Source organism: Barbus barbus, assembly GCF_936440315.1.
Source record: "Barbus barbus genome assembly, chromosome: 6".
NCBI lineage: Eukaryota > Metazoa > Chordata > Actinopteri > Cypriniformes > Cyprinidae > Barbus > Barbus barbus.
In genome coordinates, this window is record NC_136734.1 from 3,362,701 (window position 1) to 3,379,920 (window position 17,220).

Genomic DNA, 17,220 nt, shown 5'->3' on the forward strand with positions numbered 1-17,220 from the left:
TAGGGAGTGTGAGTGTGGGTACCATGTCCATTTTTGTGTGTCTACATGTGGGGCGAGGGTGAGAATATTCGTTGCGTGCTTGAGGGTGGGAACGTATGCTTGTGTATATGTGTGCTTGTTCGTCTACGTCTATGTGTCAGGTCGGGCCTTAGACTCCACCTCACTCATCATCTCAGTCGACCCCCACCCCACCACCATGCCCTGCCGGTGGAGGATGCCGCCGGTGCATTGGTGGTTTCTCGCGCCGGGGTAGGATGCTCGGGTGAGCGCTGGCCCACTCTCGGCGGTCGCTTGGCGGGGCCTGGCCCTACTGGCCTTGCTGGGCCCCGGTTGGGGGGTGGGGGGCCCTTGGATCTCCGGGCCCAGGGCTCGGTCTGCCCTGGTATGGTCGGCTGCCGGCGGAGCCTGCGGGCTTGCCGCCACGGCACCCTGGGGTGTCTACACTGTGGCTGTCGGATGTCCCACCTTCGGGCTCTCCTCTGCCCTTTTCTGGGTGGGGGCCGCAGTTGTCCCTGCGGTGGTTCCCCTGGGGGTCCCGTGCCCTGGGGGCCCTCCGGATGTTTGGGGCCTGGGTCTCTTCCATGCCTGCTTCATGCCTTGCGGGATGGGGCTGTTGTTCCCCACACACACACTATTAAACATTTACATGGAGGAACCTTATGAACACAAGCGCGCTCACACACACAGGTGTACACTCAAGCATTCACATTGGTGTAAAAACGGGTGCTCACAGACACACATTGTTCTGATCTGCTGTTGCTTCAAAACTTATTTTGTAATATTAGTTATGCGTGTTGCTCAATAACATTTAACATTTAGAATTTATTGTGATTCATACAGATGTTGGTTGTTGCTGCAGTTTCTCTGATGTTGTGTCTTCTGTTGTGTCTTCTGTTGTTTTCTCTTTTTGTCAGCAGGTATCGAAGCAAATAGTCTGTTTTTTTTTTTTTTTTTTTTTTTTTGTCTTGTTTTTTCCTCTCTCTCTCTCCCCCTTCTCTGTTGACTTTATCCACAATTTTTTTTTTTTTTTTTTTTTTTTTTTTTTTTTTTTTTTTTTTTTATTATTATTATTATTTTTATTATTATCATTATAATTATAATTATTATTTTTTTTTTATTATTATTATTATTATAATTTTTTTTTTTTTTTTATTTATTTTTTTTCTCTCTCTTGTTTCCTCTGTCCCCTGGTCTTGTCGGTCATAGTATGGTTAAATAAAAGGGTATATAAAATTTAATTAATTAATAAAAAATAAATAATATAAAAAAAAAAAAAAAAAAAAAGGCTGTGAATGATGATAGCATAACTACACATACGTACTGTCATGTGTTATCTGTGTTACTGACAGGCCAAGAAAAAAAAAAAAAAAAAAAAAAAAAAAAAAAAAAGGGAAAAAAGAGAGAAAAAAAAAAAAAAAAAAAAAATCCTGCAGCAGTTGAGACATGCAGATGGTTTAATATTTTATTATACTACGGGGCCGTTGAATGCTTGAATCTGATTGGCTGACGAACGTTCTGAGGTGTGCAATTATTTTCAGGGAAACGCACGGCGAACGTAGTTCCAGGCAGCTTTCTTGACCGCATTACAGTTCCATATCACTTCGCATCGTTGTCAGCGCTGCCCTGACGATTTTATCAGTTAGCCTAGTGTAGCAACTTAAAGGCTACACATGACATTTCTCACTAGCGAGGTAATAACAGCGCTGCATCTTAAAGCAGACTTACAGTTTAGAGACGGTGCTTCAGAACACTGTTGAGGGACACACAGAGGTAGCCTAATTCATACAAGCTCTCTCTCTCTCTCTCTCTCTGTTTCTCTTTCTCTGTGTCTCTGTCTCTCTCGCTCTCTTTCTAATAACTTCATTATTAACTGCATTAGTCTGCTATCAACGGCTCAAGCCTCCATTGCCAGCTTTAAAATGACGTTTTGGAACTAGCAAAAGAGTCGTTGGATGAGATGCGGAAGAAATAATCCTACTCACAATAGCGATTTAAGTAGAAAAACCGGACGAATCCCTTGAAATATATAATCTGATCGATGTCTTGAGGTGTGGCAACCGTAGTATAAGCGGAATAATTGACTCCGGACCGTTGAATTATTAGAAAAATAATGCACACCCGAGGTGTAACGGCCACGACGCGAACACCACCTCGGGTGTGCATTATTTTTCTAATAATTCAACGGCCCGTCGTCAATTATTCCTTACTTATCTAATGATTTTCATTGAATAATGTCCCATCATGCTGGAACTGACTTCCAGCCTCCAGATGATCTGCTGAGACCATCACAACCTTCAAAAACAGCTGTCCTCCTCCTCCACCACCAGCCCTTAAAACTAATCCATAACCATAAATAAAACCACTTTCCATTAGCATTTTAAATTCCTTTTCTTCGACAGTTACATTTCTGCTTTGACTTTGATTTATGCTTTTGGTTTAAACCTAGAACTTTTATTTATTTGCATTTATTTGATCAGAAATATACTAAAAACAGTAACAATTTTCTATTTCACTATATTTTGAAATATAATTTATTTCTATGACGCAAAGCAAAATTTTTAGCATCACTACTCCTGTCTTCAGTGTCACATGATCCTTCAGAAATCATTCTAATATGCTGATTTGCTGCTCAAACGCATTTTTTTATTATTATTATTAATGTTGAAAACAGTGCTTTTATATATTATATATTTTTTTTATCATATTGCAACGATTATGCAAAATTCAAAAAACATTAAAAAACTTCTACTTAAAATAGATTTTTATAACATTATGAATGTCTTTAACTTTTGATCAATTAAATGCATCCTTGCTATATTAAAATATTAATTTCATTCTTGTTATTTACCTTCTGCTCTAAATCCCAATTCAATTTCAACCAGTCTGTGATTAATCCGTATAAGCGTGTTTGTTCACAATATTGCTAAAGCATTAAACTGTTATCTGGCAGTCGTTTTGACATTTAAAGACCCGGTTACTGTCGATATGAAAACCATCTCGTTATTGACAGAACAACATGTGGAGTGAACAGAAACACTTACACACGCACATGGAAAGAAAAGATGGAGAGCGGAAGAGAGAGAGAGCAATACAAGCAAATGAGAAAATAAATGAGCATAAGGAACGAGGTTTTCGTTTGATCACTCGCTGATGTTTCAGGCAAATGTGTGTGTGCTTGTGCTGTTCTCCCAGAGACCGACGTCTCATTAAATCCAGCAACTCTGACACAATCAGCCAATTCTTGAGAAGATCTGATGCCACTGCTGGCACACTGATTGAACTCATTTCTGCTCTAAAGAGGACATATTCGACACGTTAGCACTGTGCTTTTTCCACAAGTCCACTTATAATGTACTGTAAATCAAGATTTATTTCACAAAAACTGTCATAACTTATTTCTGCTGAACACAAATGAAGATATTTTAAAGAATGTGTGTAGTCAAAAGTTTCTAGTCCCCAATGACTTCCATAGTATTTTTTTTTTCATACTATGAAAGTTAATGGGTACCAGCGACTGTTTGGTTACAGGTTTGGAGCAACATGAAGGTGAATAAATAATTGTGGAATTTTCATCTCTTTAAGAAGCAGAAAGACTTAAAATATTAGATATTTTACTTAAAATAATTTTTTAAAAACCCAAATTTGTATTATTATTAAAAAATCTTCATGTCTTAAAATGGTTTAAATGTAACTCTACACCCTTTACCTCATTGAGTATACGAGTCAGTCCCCAAACTCACTCAGTCGCACCACTTTCACTCAGCAGAAATAGACATACTGGCAGTGGCAATCTTTGAGTAATGATAATTTCTATGCCATTCATCGCAATTTCGAGAATGAATCTGTGAGTAAATGTATTCAAATTCTGAAAGAATTACAGCCTAGAAAGCAGGAAGAGCACTCCCCTTATAATCACTGAAAAGCTACTCCTAGTCAATCTCATTTCGTTATAATCAATGAAGCTCTACACTGCAAGATCACGTTCCTGTCTACACCTTGTTTGTCATAACATGAGGATTCGCAAGCGAACAGAACTCAGCATTGAACAAAACTCCTGCGTTTTGAGCGGCGTGTGGATTCTGACTAACTTAGACACCTCTGATTGGCCATTGCATAACAGATATGTCTGTGATTGCTCAAAGCTGCAAAAACATGTAAAGAGAAAGCTTTAACCAGATATGAAAAGCCCCACCCGCATGTTGACGTGATTGGTTACAACATTTGTGATGTAGAAAACAGGGGTGGTTTCAAACTCTGTTTATTTTGGTACACCGAGAAAATACTCAGCAATGTGTTGACTGATGAATTTGCACATGGTTTGTCTTTAAGCATATTAAAATCAGCAGATAGACATGTAAACAATATCACGTCACATCTGGTAGCTATACTAACTCGTTGCTGTGCACTTGCTAGCGTGTCCAGGTTGCATACTGGTTCTAATCTGATATTCTGATCCCTAGACGTTTAATGAAGTTCAGTACTATAAAGTTAGAGTTATGTTCAAATCAACACTTAGCATGAGCAAAATGTGGAATACTTGAGTTTAGCGCCAACTTGCCTCGACACACCTGCCTAGAAGTTTCAAGTATACCTTGACTAGCTGGTTCAGGTGTGTTTGATGAGGGTTGGAGCTAAACTTTGCAGGATACCGGCCCTCCAGGACCGAGTCTAGTGACCCCTGCTTAAGACTTTATAAACTTGGTGGTCAGCAATTATCAGGACTTGTAAGTAACTTGTAACTATGTTACAAACGTGAGAGAAATGCTTTATCATCACCCTGTTTTCTCATTTATGTTTCAGTATTTTGCTCAATACGTTAAAAAGCTTGGCCAAAAAAAGTTAGCCAATGTGAACTAGAAGCAATAAACGGTGATATTATGCTTCAAAGTGTGTGGATAACCGAGCATTTAAGTACACAGTGTATAGTACGTCATTTTAAGCGCAGTTCGAGCAAAAGCCGCCTGTACCGTCATTGCCAGGTCACGGACAAACATATTGGCACTTTAACTGTGAAGATGTGAGGATGTGAACTCGTACACGTCTGATTATCATCCGAGCGTGTGCCGGTGACCCTGCTCCCAAATTGACTCACGGCTTCATTAAAATTACAGTTCTGTCATGCTGATGAAGTCCACCGGCGAACGAGTGCTGAGGTGACCCTCGGGTGAGTGAAAGCCTGGTTCAGAAGCGGTTCGCTCTATTTGGTGATCTCTCGTTGCTGGGTCTGTTACTCAGAGAGTATTGATGTGTGTGTATGTGAGTGTGTGATGGGGTGAATCCAATCACAAACTCATTTTATGGAGGTAATTTTCTTCAAGGTGACTCAATTCGGCCTTTATATATTGAAGCTAAATGTACTGATGTCACTGTAAAAAAATCTCAAACTCAGCACACACTCTCTCTCTCTCACACACACACACACACACACACACACAGAGTGCAGCGCTGCAACACACAGATACAGCAGACAGGATGCCAATCACCCAGCGCTGAGTGCCTGTCAAGCGAGGAGTTTTGCCGCAGAGTGATTTCGACAAACCGTAGGAGTGACCCAATCTCACTGTTATACAAATACTATGATGCATACTTGCTTCTGTAACCCGCAAGGGCGTATAGCGAATGTTTTTGGGCATCCGCTGGGGTTATGGATGCCGGGATAGACTTCTTACCTGAAGAAACACACTGCGATCATATCGCTGCCATAACTGAATTATCTCCACAATAGCGGCACTGACTCGGTTATGGCCATGTTGAATAGAATGAACAACAGATAACGCTGGCACAGTGGGCTATCTGAAGATTGTGTTTGCCCAAGTCTATGTGCTTGTGTGTGTTTGCCTGCATATTTTTCATCGCTATTGGATTCTGGAGGTGTGATGCCACAAGTGATATCATATATTATATTTATTTATTTTGTGTGGCATCGTTCTTAAGTTCTTTTAACAATGTTGAAATTATTCTTAGGTCAAGTTATAGGCCTATGTTTTATTTATTTATTTTTTTACCTTTAAGGTGTTCCAAAGTTTTCCAAACTTTCATGAGCACAAGTTTTGCTTCTCGATGCCATTCTTTCTGCTGCAATCTACTCAATATGATTTTCAAAGTCGAACCAACAAGCACAGCAGGTAAATTGGATTTATGCATTTTTTAGTTAAAATAGGCCTAGCCTCAAAAAACTTGTTTTGTAATTCAGCATTCGCCCTGTATGCCCCAGCATGAATCATTAATATAGTATCATTTGACTAGTTTTATTTACTGTTGCATTGATTTTGTTGGCATGTTTATAACTTTTATTCGGCTATACCAGGGTTCCTCAAATCTTACCCTGGAGGTCCAATCTGCTGCAGAGTTTAGCTCCAACCTTGATCAAACTCACCTACCTGTGATTTTCTAATGATCTTGAAGACTCTGATTAGCAGCTCAGGTGTGTTTGATTAGGGTTAGAGCTAAACTCTGCAGGAATGGTCCAGATTTGAGGATTCCAGTGCTATACCATGGCGTATCCCATTTGTCATGCATCTGATCTTAAACCAACCAGAAGGAGTCCACGTCAAACCCTTTTTGGTCTCGCTCCAATGTATACCTGTAGCCATCTGAGTCAAATTCAAGGCTTTGATGATGGCCTTCAGGACTGCTGCTGGAACAACATCAACACACACCTAAAAGTGTATGATCCATTTCGTCTTCTACTAGTGAGCAGCACATGGTGGTTCCATCATAACATCAATTTCCAAAACTTTAACTCCCTTTGTTTCCTGGTGGTAGAGCCAGCCTCCAACCTCACTCCAGAAACAGCTGAAGACACCTCTTATGTCAGCACTTAAAAGCACCACCACGGTAAAAGGCAGGTCCTATAAATAAATTCTGTTCTAGATTCTGTAAGCCTACTCTCAAAACTTGGCGTTTGAGCTATTGCAAGTATTTATGGCGCTTGTATGATAAATTGCTTAAGGTGTTTTTCATTTGTAAGTTGCTCTGGATAAAAGCATCTGCTAGCTAAATGACTAAATGTACAGTATCCATCTTATTTTTAATGTAAAACCGGGCACGGGCATTTGTAACTTTAATGAGGTTTTCCTGCCATTCCTTTTCAGTTAAGCCTATATTTTTAGCTGTACAAAACAGCTGCTGCTTGATATTGCAAACTGATATTTGTTATTATTATATTAGGCTATTTTTATCATAATGTATTGCAGTAATTATAAACACACCGGTTTGTCGCACAAATAGATTTATCCTTGACTGCATTTTATTTTATCTTATCTATAGACCTAATGCAGCCTCGCCTCTTTCTATTACTGCTGTGGTTGTCTTCTGTCTTCAGGTTTGTATTTCCACAGCAGGTAAAGTCCTATGAATTTATGAATGAAACGCTCCTTTAAAAACTTTCCTCTCTAAAATAAGGTAAATTGCTGATTGAAAATGAAAAAGCTGATTGAAAATGAATTATGTCCGGTTGCTGTCCCTTGTAAACTAACCTGAACGCTGTTGAAATGATCTCTATTTAGTTGCGTTCACATTTACGGTAATAGCATGTAGTATAAAATGCCCATGTGGTTCAAGAATATGAATTAATGACAGACTCCACATTTGACGACATTAAAATCATGTTTAGTGTCATTTCAGGTGCCTTTCCACCTGTTTGGTAACATCCAGATCGCAAAATCCTCTATTTGATCAGAAGATCCATCGATGAATCCGGTCCTAGTGTTCGCAGCAGCCGGTGGAGGGCAGAGGCGGGCAGCTGGATGCGGGTTAAACCGAGATACGGGACTCACGCTGCTCATATTCGGCGAGCGCCGAGCGCACATGCATGCTGCTGGATGCTGGATGCAGAAACCTGCAGCTCCTCTGAACGCATCCAGAGAGAGAAAAGCACGAACACATCGCCATACAGTGAATGAGTGCGCGTTCTCAACTAATGAGCAACTCATGCAGAGGAGTGTGAGCGCGTTTAGATGAGAGCTAGAGGGCGGCGGCACATCGCTCCTCACCTCCAGTCCCGGGACCTTCTCCTGATCTCACGCAGAATTTGGGACGCGTAACGGCGTCGGTCCTCCGTTCACCGCCACAGCAGCTCCTCCGAAGCAAACCGAAGAAGGAACGAGTATTCCGCGCTGAGGAGTTTCCAAACTCCAGTCATGGGGAAAGACGGACGTCAGAGATTTAGATTGGGATTAGTGCTTCTCTTTCTGTGGGTTCTGCTCCAAACAGTTGACGCGCAAGGTAAGACCACCTCCCGGTTATAGATATATGTCTCGCTGAAAGTTTATTTCATACACTGCATTCATTGTTTTTTCACATCACCGTAACATTATAGTTAATGACTATATTGATTTAGGCTATCTTTTTTGTTGATGGTTTTTGTGCGTGTTGATGCTTTGGCAATTTTGCACGCAATATATTGAAATTGAAATGGAGATCTGGAATTGGAGACAGCAAAGCCACAGTCATGCCTTAGGAGTAGCTATGGGCTACATAACTGTTTTCTTGTCTCTCTTATTATGGTTTATGCTGCCAAAAATTATATTTGGGGAGATTATTATTAATTAAGTTTATGCAGAGAACCAATTATTATTTAATTATTATTAACCTTGACTTTTATTCATTTTCTTTTTCTGTCCGTTGTCGGGTCACTAGGCTAACCGTTATATTCTGAAGTAGACAAAAAATATTTGTGGAATATTTGCAATCCGTAAAAAATCTATATGTAATTACTGACAGCAAGCTGAGTAAATTCTTTACAGTGAATCTGACAGAAGCGCTCTACTGTTTCTATGGTGACACGCTTTAACTTGTAGTGCGACTTTTGTTGTTACTGAAACTGGTTCGGGAAGTAGGCTACATTATTTGATCGTTTCTCCCCGTGGATATGTTATTTATGAAGCAATGCATGGTATTTTATTATTGCGGGTTCCAGCAGGAGATTCATTTTTCCAGGAGTTTTTCCATTCATGTATTTTTTGTCAAATAAGTTTTATTGAAAGACAGAAATTTTGAACATGGATTTAAAATCATACATATTTAATCTCTTTTCCCCTTTCATGTATTTTAACTGATTTTTCAATCAATCCAGATAATATTTTAAAAAGTTAGTAGGCTATTGCATTTGGACACATGACCTATAAGCACTTAAAAAAAAGACAGGCCTAATTGTTTAAAAGTTATTTTATATGTATAGTGGTATTAAATTCATTTTTGATGTATTTACATTTCAAGTTTACATTAACAGGTGTTATTTGACTATGTTGTGCTGAGCGGTTTTATTCATTGGCAGTCAAAATGATTATTCGGTGCTCTCAAAAATGAATATTCTGCCATAATTTTCTCACTCCTGTAATTCCAAACCCTTATGACTTTCTTCCATGGCGCACACAATGTCTCTGCCAAGTGCCATCCTTGATATGTACAAAGTCTGAATGGGCACAAGCACAAATGGGAATTGAGAGCAGTGTTGGAGGATGGAATTTAATTGAACAACAACTTCAGTTTTGGACTGTTTGCCACACAAATCTGCTGTATGACTTGTTAAATAGTGCATAAGTCATACTTTAGGGAGCTTTTTAAGAGTATGACAGCATAAATCATTATACACTTCCGATATATGGAAAAAAGCAGGACAGAGACTTCAGGTTGCATGGAAGAAAGAAAGTTGCATATGTTTGAAATGGCATGAGAGTAAACGATTCCTCTCTTTTCTCTGCGTTTGTTCTTTCTCTTTACATTTTAGGTATGAGATAATGCAATTTTGCTCTCGTTTTAGGATTTACAGGAAGTTCTGTTCTAAATTTCTGCCCTAAATCACTCTATTATAACAATGCAAAGCATTTTCCCATTTCCATCTGTGTGAATGCGTGCTGTAATGTTGAGTTATGAAATTAGAGAGCGTCTGTCTTGTGTCTCGGTCTTTGCAGAGTGTTTTATGAGTCCGTAATGGAATCAGGGTTCAGATGTGACTCCAGTCTGCTGAAGAGCAAGACGTTGTTAGTGGAGTGAGGTTTCTAAGTCACTTTAAGGAGACAAGATAAAGTGGGAATGACTCCGGTTGTATGCCGCGTGTGTGTGTTTGTGTGTTTAGGGTAAGTGGTGGCCATCAGCTCGGAGACACAAGAAGCCCAACAGCCCATTAAAAAGCCATTAGCTAAAGCCGTCTCTCTTGCCACCGGGTTTGTGTTGTGTGTCAAACAAACAGCAGGGCAGAGCACAGAGAGAGAGAGACAGGGCTGCCAGATTTAAGAAAGAAAATCTTAAGTCTGGTGGCGCACTCTTAAAGTCGGCATGAAATCAAATGACTCTTATTTATTTTCTTAATATATGTGTGTCATTGCGAGCGATTCATTGGTGTGTGTTATTAAAAAAAAAAAAAAAAGAAACGACTTTCCACTTTTGCTGACATAATCAAACCCTCCCTTTGAGCTGTATTCAGATATGTAGCACCTGTTTTCATGGTCCAATCAGTTTATAATGTATTGAATTAAGACCTACCCCAAATTTTTTAGGGGTTGGTACGATTTTTTATGTTTTTGAATGAAGTCTCTTATGCTCACTAACGCTGCATTTATTTGAACAAAAATATAAAAACAGTATTCTTGTGATATATTATTACAATTTAAAATAACTGTTTTATATTTGAATTTATTTTCAAATGTAAGTTACTCCTTTGATCAAAGCTGAATTTTCAGCATCATTACTCCAGTCTTCAGTGTCACATGATCCTTCAGAAATCATTCTAATATGCTGATTTGCTGCTTAAGAGACATTAATAGTATCTATGTTGAAAACGGTTGTGTTTAATATTTTGTGGAAATCACATTTTTTAGGATTGTTTGCTGAATAGAAAGTTCTTAGAATTTTTTGTGATATTATAAATGTCTTTACTGTCCCTGTTGAGCAATTGAATGCATCCTTTCTGAATAAAAGAATAGTAGTGCATGTATATAAAATGGGTTGCAAACAGTGTTTCACGTTGACTCAGGGAAAAGCATTCATCGTTGTCCCAAGCACGTACACAAACAGTGAAATAACCCAATTTAGCTGTGATCACTGGAGTGGTGCTGCTTGGATTTGTCTAGTACAGTTCAGCAGGTCAGCCTCATTTTTCACACTGCGCTCACACTTTTCACACATCGACCCGTGAATGTGTGTGTTTTTGTTTTAAGAGTGACAAAAACGTGTAAGAGAAGCTCTTCGAGACAGGCCGAGAGTTCACACGCAGTTCTTAACCTCGCTGTCTGTCGTGAATAGTGACTTCTGTTCGGTAGAATCGGTTTAATGTTTTCTTCAAGCACAGCTGCCCACACACCATCTATAGAGACTGTAGATGGGCTGTTTGCTATGATTAAAGAGGACATTCATTGGTGGTGTTTGCTAAGGCAAAACAAACCTCTGCCTCGAAGTATTAAAGTTTGGAGTGTAATTTGTACCGGCAACAACCCATAACGTTCTAGCATATTGGTGGCAAGTTTTGCATGGGTGATCAGCACTTGTTTCCTAGGTAAGGAATAGTCCACGCAAAAATGAATTTGCTTCGAAAAACATTTGCTGAAAATGTACTCACTCTCAGGCCATCTGAGATGTAGATGAGTTTGTTTCTTCATGGGAAGGAACAGAGTTGGAGAAAATTAGCATTACATCACCTGCTCAGCAATGGATGCTCTGCAGTGAATGGGTGCCGTCAGAATGAGAGTCCAAACAGCTGATAAAAACATCACAATAATCCACAAGTAATCCACACCACTGCATTCCAACAATTAATGTCTTTTGAAGTGAAAAGCTGCTTGTTTTTTCAAGAAACAAATCCATCATTAAAGACTTTTAACTTTAAAATGTCGCTTCTGGCCAAAATACCAGTTCATAATCCATAATGCTTTCTCCAGTAAAAAAAAAAAGTATTTTCCCTGATGTCCTTACACATCAGAATCCACCAATATATTTGTTTAGAGCTGTTTTGGCTTGTAAACGGTGCTTGATCTGTGCATATTTCTCTCCTGACTTTTCACTGGAGAAAGCCGTATTATGGATAAAGGATGCATATTCTAGCTGGAAGCAATGGTTTGCAGTTATACATGTTTAAATAATGGATATGTTTCTTACAAACACACTGATTTTACCTCACAAGACATTAACTGATGGACTGGAGTCATGTGGATGTTTTTGTGGATTATTGTGATGTTTTTATCAGCTGTTTGGACTCTCATTCTGACGGCACCCATTCACTGCAGAGGATCCATTGCTGAGCAAGTGATGTAATGCTACATTTCTCCAAATCTGTTCTGATGAAGAAACAAACTCATCTACACTGCCTGATGGTGAGTACATTTTCAGCAAATTTAAATTTTTGGGTCAACTTTTCTAGTTCTAAATCTAGCTGAAGTCAAGTTTGTGGTCTAATATGACTGCTGACATTTATACTTCCACTAATGTCAACTTAGTATCTTATCCTCATTCGTAATTTATTAGCAGATAAAGAATAGGAATAGAAAGTGTGTCATTGCTTCAGGGAAAAATACCCATGATCCTTTGCAGTGAGGGCTTTCAGCCAGTAGGAGATGAGCGTGGCTGACATTAACCTGCTGACCCGAGGGCATGAGTGTATCCCTGCACTCACTGTTGAAGAAATGCACGTGTTTAATGTGAGTGTGATCTGTTTGAAGAGTCGTGCTGAATACAGAGGAGTGTGTGAGTGGCGCGGAAGGTCTTTTGTTTTATGCTGTTCTTTGTTTCTTTTAATTGGATGAATGTAACGCAACTGTTTCGTCATGCACACACAGACTGTCAGAGATTGTGTGTGTGTGTGTTTGTGAACATCTAAAGGCCTTTTCACATGATTCGCGTCAGGGCTTTAACACACCTCTCTACACAATGTGCTGCAAATGAAAAGAGCTGCAGATTGCGTCAAAGGAGGTCGGTATCACAAGGTTGGTAGTGGGGCTGGAAAAAAACAATCACTTTTGACGATATTCGGTATAGTTTTGTGTATTTCCCTTGCAACTGCTTAAAGATATTAAAAAAAATAAAAATTCTGACCTCATTTACTCAACCTCAAGTTGTTCCAAATCCTGAGTTTTTCTTCTGTTGAACACAAAAGACACAAACACAAACAGTCATTGGTAGCCATCGACTTCTATAATGTTTTTCCAGTAATTTTAGTACTTAAACTTCAACTTGTTTTATTTCCGTCAGTTGCCAATAGTTTTAGTTAACAATAACAACACTGTACTGTAGCTAATTAAGATTCAATATGTTTAATTCAGTAAGTAAACATATATTAAAAGTCGAACTGACTCCTTTAATTGAATCTTCTCTCGAGTTGCACAATTTAAATTAATTTGGCTTGGCAAACCATTTTATAAATGCAATTCTTGTGGTGTGACACTCAAAGTTTCTGATATGTCTGTGTAAATGTGTATGGCTGCAGCAGTGAATGTAGGAGATGAATGTAAAGACAAGACTAGTCAACTGGTCAATGTCTGTGGCCCATCTCTAGTTGGTAGATGGCCAATAACAGCAGGAATGAATAGCTACTGTAGAGTCCACATGAATTCCTCTTCCTAACTCTCTCCATCTCTCTTTCAGTGCTCTCCAGGCAGTGTGCTCATCAGGGACTGTAATGACTGCGATTATGATGGTTATATATCACCTCTCAGCTCTCGTGTCGCACACACAAATAGTTCAGCACAGACGGTCCGTCACACACAGCAACACACGGCCCCATCGGTCCCGCAGCGGGCCGCTTGCACAATAACAGCATTGTGTGCGTCTCAGTAAGACGGAGTGTGTCGAGAGACGGCCTTGCAAAACTCTACTTCTGTACAGACAAGAAGTTTTGGAGGGAAAAATGGGGCCAGCGGAGATGATTATTTACATGATGTGCATGTTTCCCAGGCCTTTGATCGTGGCCGTTCGCAGTAGTCAGCATTAGCGTTGTGATTCTGCTGTGTTGCGGATGCTATTCTTAGCACAGATGATAAATGTAAAAACACGCTTCGGCTGAAGCTGCACTCTGTTCGTGTCACGTTTTTCTGTGCACGGGTAATTATAGTCGATAAAAAATTACGCCCTTCAGTTAAAGGACTAACATCTGCGGCCGGTGCCGTATATTACCTGAGCGCTTCAACAGATTGATAGCTTCTTCAGCCAATCACAGTGGGCTCAGCTGCATATAGTTGTTTTCTCAGCCGATCAGGTCGTTGTTGGTTGCTGGTATCGCTGGTGGTTTCCAAACTCTTGATTTCTCCATGCCCTTTGTTTTTGCTAGAGCTCTAATTGACTTCCTCTTCTTTTAGCATCCAAATTGCTTGGTTTTCTCTCAAAGTCAGCTCCCTCATCTTCATCCTGGTTTATGTGTGTCATCATCGAATGCAAGATTCAGAATACAGAAGTAATGGATATAACTGATACGACACATTCCCTGCTTTTAATATCTGAAGAATTAGTGCAACAGGACACAGCTGATCACTTAGAAAGACCTGAGAGGCAACTGTTCTAATACTTATGCTCACATCAGATAGAGGGATGAAACTCTAAAAGAGCTGTTCTTTTTATTTGGTAAAACATGTAGGTGTCAACTTTTAAGAGTATGCTAGCATATTGATAGACATGAGCTAAAAGCCACAAAACTCACATTTTGATTTGATGGGGTCTGTAAAACATCAGTATTGTGATTCAAACCTCCAGGTCTGTATTCGTACAGCTCTGTTTTGGGAGACTGAAGTAGATGCAGATATTCAGTAACACAGTCCATTTTTTTTGGCCCTTTTGGTCGAGCTTATCTGCTCTCTGACTGTGAGGATTTTCTCCCCCCCCCCCCCCACCCCGTTCGTTCCCAGTTCTGCTTCACATTCAGGTTTAGATGTTCTTATCACTTTGACTGAATGAAAATTCATCCCTGCTGCAATATCAGACTCCACAGATGCCGCACAGAGAAAAGCCTTGCATGATTTGCACGCCGCTTGAATGTTGTGTGCATGTCAGAGCTTGACCAGACCTGATATTTAATGAGGTTGTGAATGGTATCTCTTGTGATTGGTTCTGACCTTCGTACGGTTGTTTTCTCATTGGCCGAGCGCGACGGATATGATGGGAGTAGCAATTACGTTAAGGGAGAGATCCAGTGAGGTAGTTGTCTCATTAACAGCAGCAGGTGTTCGGGAAGAAACTTGTTTGAGGTTTCAGAAATTCTCAGCGGGAAACAGAGATTGTCTTTATGTGATCAGCACACATTGTGTCTCTCTCTCGGTCTGCCTCTCTAGGGGAGCGTTTGGTGACTGAGCTGAAGATAGAAAAAGGGAGAAGTGTTGTTTGGACTTTGAACTTCTCAAAAGCATCCTGACTCTTTCTGATGTCTTTGTCTTTTTAAAATGTCATCTACGCACAAGGAGCTTTTTAAAAGAGACAGAAAACAACCAAAGGAATCTGTAGATCCCTGTTGTCTTTTCCTTTTTTTCAAAACAAAAATCAATCTTTGACCCTGTTCCAGAGTTCTGTGATGTGTGACAGGATTTCCATTAATAGACAGAAAGACAGAGTACAGATAAATCGATGGATGGATCTATGGATAGATGGATAGACAAATAGATAGATAAAAGGAGGATGGATGGACAAATGGATAGATAGATAGATAGATAGATAGATAGATAGATAGATAGATAGATATGTATTTGTATCTGTAAATGCATGTTGGCATGCACTAATTGAGATGTTTATGCATTTTCTTTAATTAAATTAGCATAGACTGAATTAATTAAGCCCCTGCGCCTTTGTGTGTATTGAAGCGTTTTGTTTTTTAGGAACAGATATATTAAATGCACATGCATATCTATGATGTTATGTGTTTTCTCTCTCACTTGAAAAGGCAAATTGTCTTAATTATCTAGCTGTTTTGCTTGAATGCTGTAGTTCTGTGTTTTTATCTTCCCACACTCTTTACAGCCGGCATCTCTCACACGTCAGAGCAACTGATTTATGGAAAAGAGACTGATAAGGATGTTTATTTACACATGGGCATCTGAGCGATGACTGAAATCCACTGGATATCTGGACAACTGTGAGTCCAGTCTGTTGTAATGAGATTGTCTGTAGACGAGCGGTCGGATAAAATATCATACGATCACAAATATCTTTTAAATTTTAAAATAAATGACATCCTCTCATATCTTTGCCAGCTTTTAACAAACTTAGTTTTATTCAAACTTATAAATATATTGTAGAATATATAGATATGAGCCAGTATTAGTACTTCATTTGTATTTATTTACTTAGTTACTTATTAATATTTATAATATGGTAATATTAACACAATGCTATATTATTTAGTAGTATAGAATTGTAATAGAACTCTTAAAGTCATTGAATACCTGGAAATTACTACATTCTTACAAAGTCAAAGAAATTGTTCTGTTAAATAACAACTCTAAATTATTTAAGCAGCACTATGTATCCAGCAATCACAAATAGTTAAAGATGATTGATGGAAATTCAATGGTCAAAATTAATTGCAGCAACCCTGTTTGCAAGTCAAAAGTGTTTCAACTTTTATCCTACAATCTTTCTTTTGGACATATACATGTTTCGAAGTTGGATTTTGTTTTCTTTTTTAAAACCAATGCACACTCTAAAGTGACAGTGCTGCCACGGCATGAAAAAAGAATAAAAATAAACCAAAATCATTTTGGATGAATGATATTAATACTGTAATTCGGTCAAGACCTGAAACTACCTCATTGCCGTTCAGTTATTGGCCATGATAATGATCGGCTCTCCGAATTTCACTGCGTTCCTAATTAACGCATTTGCCTAATTTCTTTCTCTAACCCCTTCAAAGTCTGAAACATGGTCTGTTTCCTCAACCACAAATGCGCAGTTCCACTTTAATTATGCAGCCAATGACATCAGCGGGAAATTAGGAGCGCGAGATGTATGCTAATTAAGAGATGAGAGATTGTCATCGACTACTTCTGAAAGGGCTAATGGAGAATTTGGCACACAACTCGGGTTAACGCAAGCGCTCTGCAATGAATTCAGCGCGACTCTCGAGTGAGCGTCACCGTTAGAGGTCTGGCTGGAGCCTAATGAATCATTTTATCAGCAGATATTGTTTAGTATCACTTACGGTGCAAGTCCGAGAGGATCATTTTATTGCTCGGATGTTACTAGATGTCAGAGACTTATGAGACTCATAGTATTTCATATAAAATGTGAGTCAATGGTTGTCATACAGGA

General features: G+C 39.2%; 1 protein-coding gene across 1 annotated transcript in view; it reads left to right on the top strand.

Annotated features, from left to right (window-relative positions):
* Positions 1 to 8,141: 8,141 nt before the first annotated feature.
* Positions 8,142 to 17,220, top strand: part of unc5ca (unc-5 netrin receptor Ca) — a gene marked incomplete at both ends in the record, with an annotated part of 129,954 nt that continues 120,875 nt past the window's right edge. The window contains one exon of the mRNA XM_079419684.1: positions 8,142 to 8,226. Within this exon, the coding sequence (XP_079275810.1) occupies positions 8,142 to 8,226 (85 nt within the window). The remainder of the gene's footprint in view (positions 8,227 to 17,220) is intronic.